Source organism: Lottia gigantea, assembly GCF_000327385.1.
Source record: "Lottia gigantea unplaced genomic scaffold LOTGIsca_141, whole genome shotgun sequence".
NCBI lineage: Eukaryota > Metazoa > Mollusca > Gastropoda > Lottiidae > Lottia > Lottia gigantea.
In genome coordinates, this window is record NW_008707634.1 from 546332 (window position 1) to 549625 (window position 3294).

The window sequence follows — 3294 nt, forward strand, 5'->3', positions numbered from 1 at the left end:
TTGATGGACCGCAGTCGTGACATAAATGGTATTTCTGAACTTCAAAAATATCCTTATTCGAGAATATAATTGGATTTGGCGGATCCAATTAAAATAAATAGGTTAAAAAACTTCCACACCTTTGGAGGTGCGGAAAAGTCCGCGGAAAAATCATCATAAACAAGGCCTACTAAACCAGTTGACAACTTTCAAAATAGCTGGAAAAGATATTTTGGATGGCATGTTCATCAGTGTTGTATTCATCTTGATAGGGATAGAGTAAAGAACAAGTGTCATTCAAAATGTCCGAGAAGGGATGGATGATAGATACTCAACATTAAACATACCATTAAGTTGACGTCCACAAAGCCCACGGAAAGCCTTATTACAAGCGCCTAACCTTAGTTTATATTGAGTATACACATAATTCATGTAAGTGCATCCAGGATCATTTGTGGGTGGTACTCTAGAAGCCCAGAGGTTTGGAAGCGCTTCTGTTCCATCTTTAAAAACCCATACACCAGGAGATTTTTTCGTAAGATTTACATATATCTCGCTCGTATTCTGGCTAAAATTATACAAGAACAGAATAAAGGGATGATTTAGACGGGCGTTATATACAAATACCTTATAGGAAAAGTATACTTATATAATATAATATATAATGTATATAATATGGACAAAAGAACAAGTTAAGGTAAAGGTAATGTATGAATATGAGTTGATCGAAAACTTGTGTCTTTTGTATCAAAACTTTGGTCCAAGCAAAAAATGGATTGTCCCCTGAATAAATTCTGACAACCGACCAATACCATTACTGAAACGAAACAACATACACCATTGCGACTTCGGATATATTACTTGTCCCACCGAACAATTAAGTCTAGCTACGGGGTTCCGAGGATTCTTTTTCTTCGATCTATTATAGATGCTCGAGAACTTGGATCTTACAAAGCTCAGACCACACCAAGGACGGGGAACATTGAATATCAGCATTGGGTGATGTTAATAGCGACATTCGAACCTAGACGGTTCACTGAATAAATGTTATTCTACTTACAGAAAATCACTATTATTGACTAGAACTTCAAGATTTTCGATTGTATAAATGTCTGGAAAATAAGTGAATTCCCCACCATTTATAGCACATTTGCTATTAATATCATTATAAAGTTCTTTAGTTGTAGTCCAATAACACAATGAACCATAAACTACACTTGGACAAACAAAAACACCATTCACATCTGTAATATGATATGATTTTATAATAATATGACATACAGGGTGGTCAGTGGAACTACGCATGGTTCTTACATAGAAATAGCACACACGAACGTAGTTCACAGCCAATTTGAATCTCTTCCAAGAGTTATAAGTCGAATTTCGAAAAAGGTTATAATATTGCAACTTATCCATCAAATCACATTTAAAGGTTTAGAAATGGTATTAAATTTGATTTGAAGGCTTTAAAAGTTATTTTGTATTTTGAAAATGCTATCAAATATAGACTTATTAATCTTGAATTTAATGATGTCGAACGTATTTTTATTGAAATTTTCTCCAATGTGTTAGGTAAATCATTTTGTCTGTAGTTTACCTAAGTACATGTAACTAAATCAACGATTGAATGGTATATTGATTATGTTTGATAATATCATTCATAATTTAACTTCATCAAGAGGCTTTAAACCATTGTTTTTAATTGGAGATTTTCATATTGATTTTAATGTTTCAATTCCTTCAAAGTGGGATATGATTTTATCTTCTTATAATTTAGTTCAGTTAATAGACAAACCAACTCGATGTACCGATACGACAGCGACTTTTAGATCAGTGTTAACGCCACAGTGTTAAACAATTATCTCAACCTAAATGGTTTACGAATGATGTAAAATTAGCTTGGAAAAAGAGAGATCAATTTAAAAAGCCAGAGATGCAATAAACTACAAATTATATAAAAAGATAGTTAAGAAGTTAATTTTAAAAATTCCAAATCTGAATATATTAAAACATCTGTAGAGAATGTCTGGAAATATTTTAAAGTCATTCAAGGTAAATGATTGGAATCACCATACCCACATTCTATTGTTCACAACGGAAGGTCAGTATCAGACCTGGTAGAAATGGCCAATGCCTTTAATAATTACTTAACCAGTATAACTGATGATATTAAGCCCCCTTATATACATCTTAGCAGGCCAAATGTTATTGAAGACTTTGTAAATAGTAAATTACGTGCAATGTCCTTTCACTTTCGACATGGTACATTGAACAAAGCATACTTGTCTTTGCGTTTTTCACATTGCACTAGATACATTACATCTTCGTCTTAGTATCTTCTACATTGCATTAGCGAACGTGATTTTATGTAATTTAACATTTGCATTCTGAATTAGACGTATTTTGACATAAGTAAAAGAGGTATTTTGTCCTTGAACATTGCACAGATGTATTGTGTCATATGTGACATAAGTACATATCATCTAATTCTGAACACGATTGACCTCCATATAAATTAGCCCGCATTATACCGATTCATAAAAAGCGGTAAAAGAGAAGTTGAACAATTATAGACCTATTTCTATACTTCCTATTATTTCAAAAATATATGATCTCTTATGACGGTGAATATTAAGAATTTCTTTAATAAATGTTGACAACTGCAATTATTCTAGCAGGAATAATGTTGTCTTTAGTGGACTGTTTGGTTTTTTGATTGAGAACTAGGTAAAATAATACGACACGCTTTTTATTCAAGGGACATAACTCCAGACCTACTATTTAGGCTGTGTACATTTGTTAACTGATAAATGTAATACAAAACGAAACAATCAACATCTCTTTTTCTTGAGATTTAAATTCTATAGTTAAAATAAACTTAAATTGAAACTAAACACTGAAATTATCAATTGAAAACAATTACAAAAATCTATCAATATCGTACATAATCTTCCAAGTATTTAGGGGGTTTAATAGCACGTTTAGGTCTGTCATTAATTGCACTAGAGTTTGACAGCTCAACTGGAATATCATTATGCATAGTATCATTTCCAGGATTGACAACAGGTTCGTCAGTATTGGTTGTATGATCAAAATCATGATCAAATATAGGAGATTTATCTCTTATGTTTACAAACAATTTTGTTGGTCTAATATGAATACGGTTTCTGCGATAAATTGCGCCATCATGACTCATGACATTATAAGTGCGATCACCTAAAATTGCAACAATTTTGCCTAATTTCCACATTTCATTTCGCTTGTGTTCAAAATAAACAGATTGACCTTCACTTAATTTAACTAAATCACATGCAC

General features: G+C 32.1%; 1 protein-coding gene across 1 annotated transcript in view; it reads right to left on the reverse strand.

The window, feature by feature from the left end:
- LOTGIDRAFT_172780 (hypothetical protein) overlaps positions 1 to 1284 on the reverse strand; it is a gene marked incomplete at both ends in the record, with an annotated part of 2375 nt that extends 1091 nt beyond the window's left edge. Inside the window, 2 exons of the mRNA XM_009049952.1 lie at positions 327 to 547; positions 1040 to 1284. Coding sequence (XP_009048200.1) covers positions 327 to 547; positions 1040 to 1284 — 466 coding nt within the window. The remainder of the gene's footprint in view (positions 1 to 326; positions 548 to 1039) is intronic.
- Positions 1285 to 3294: the final 2010 nt, after the last annotated feature.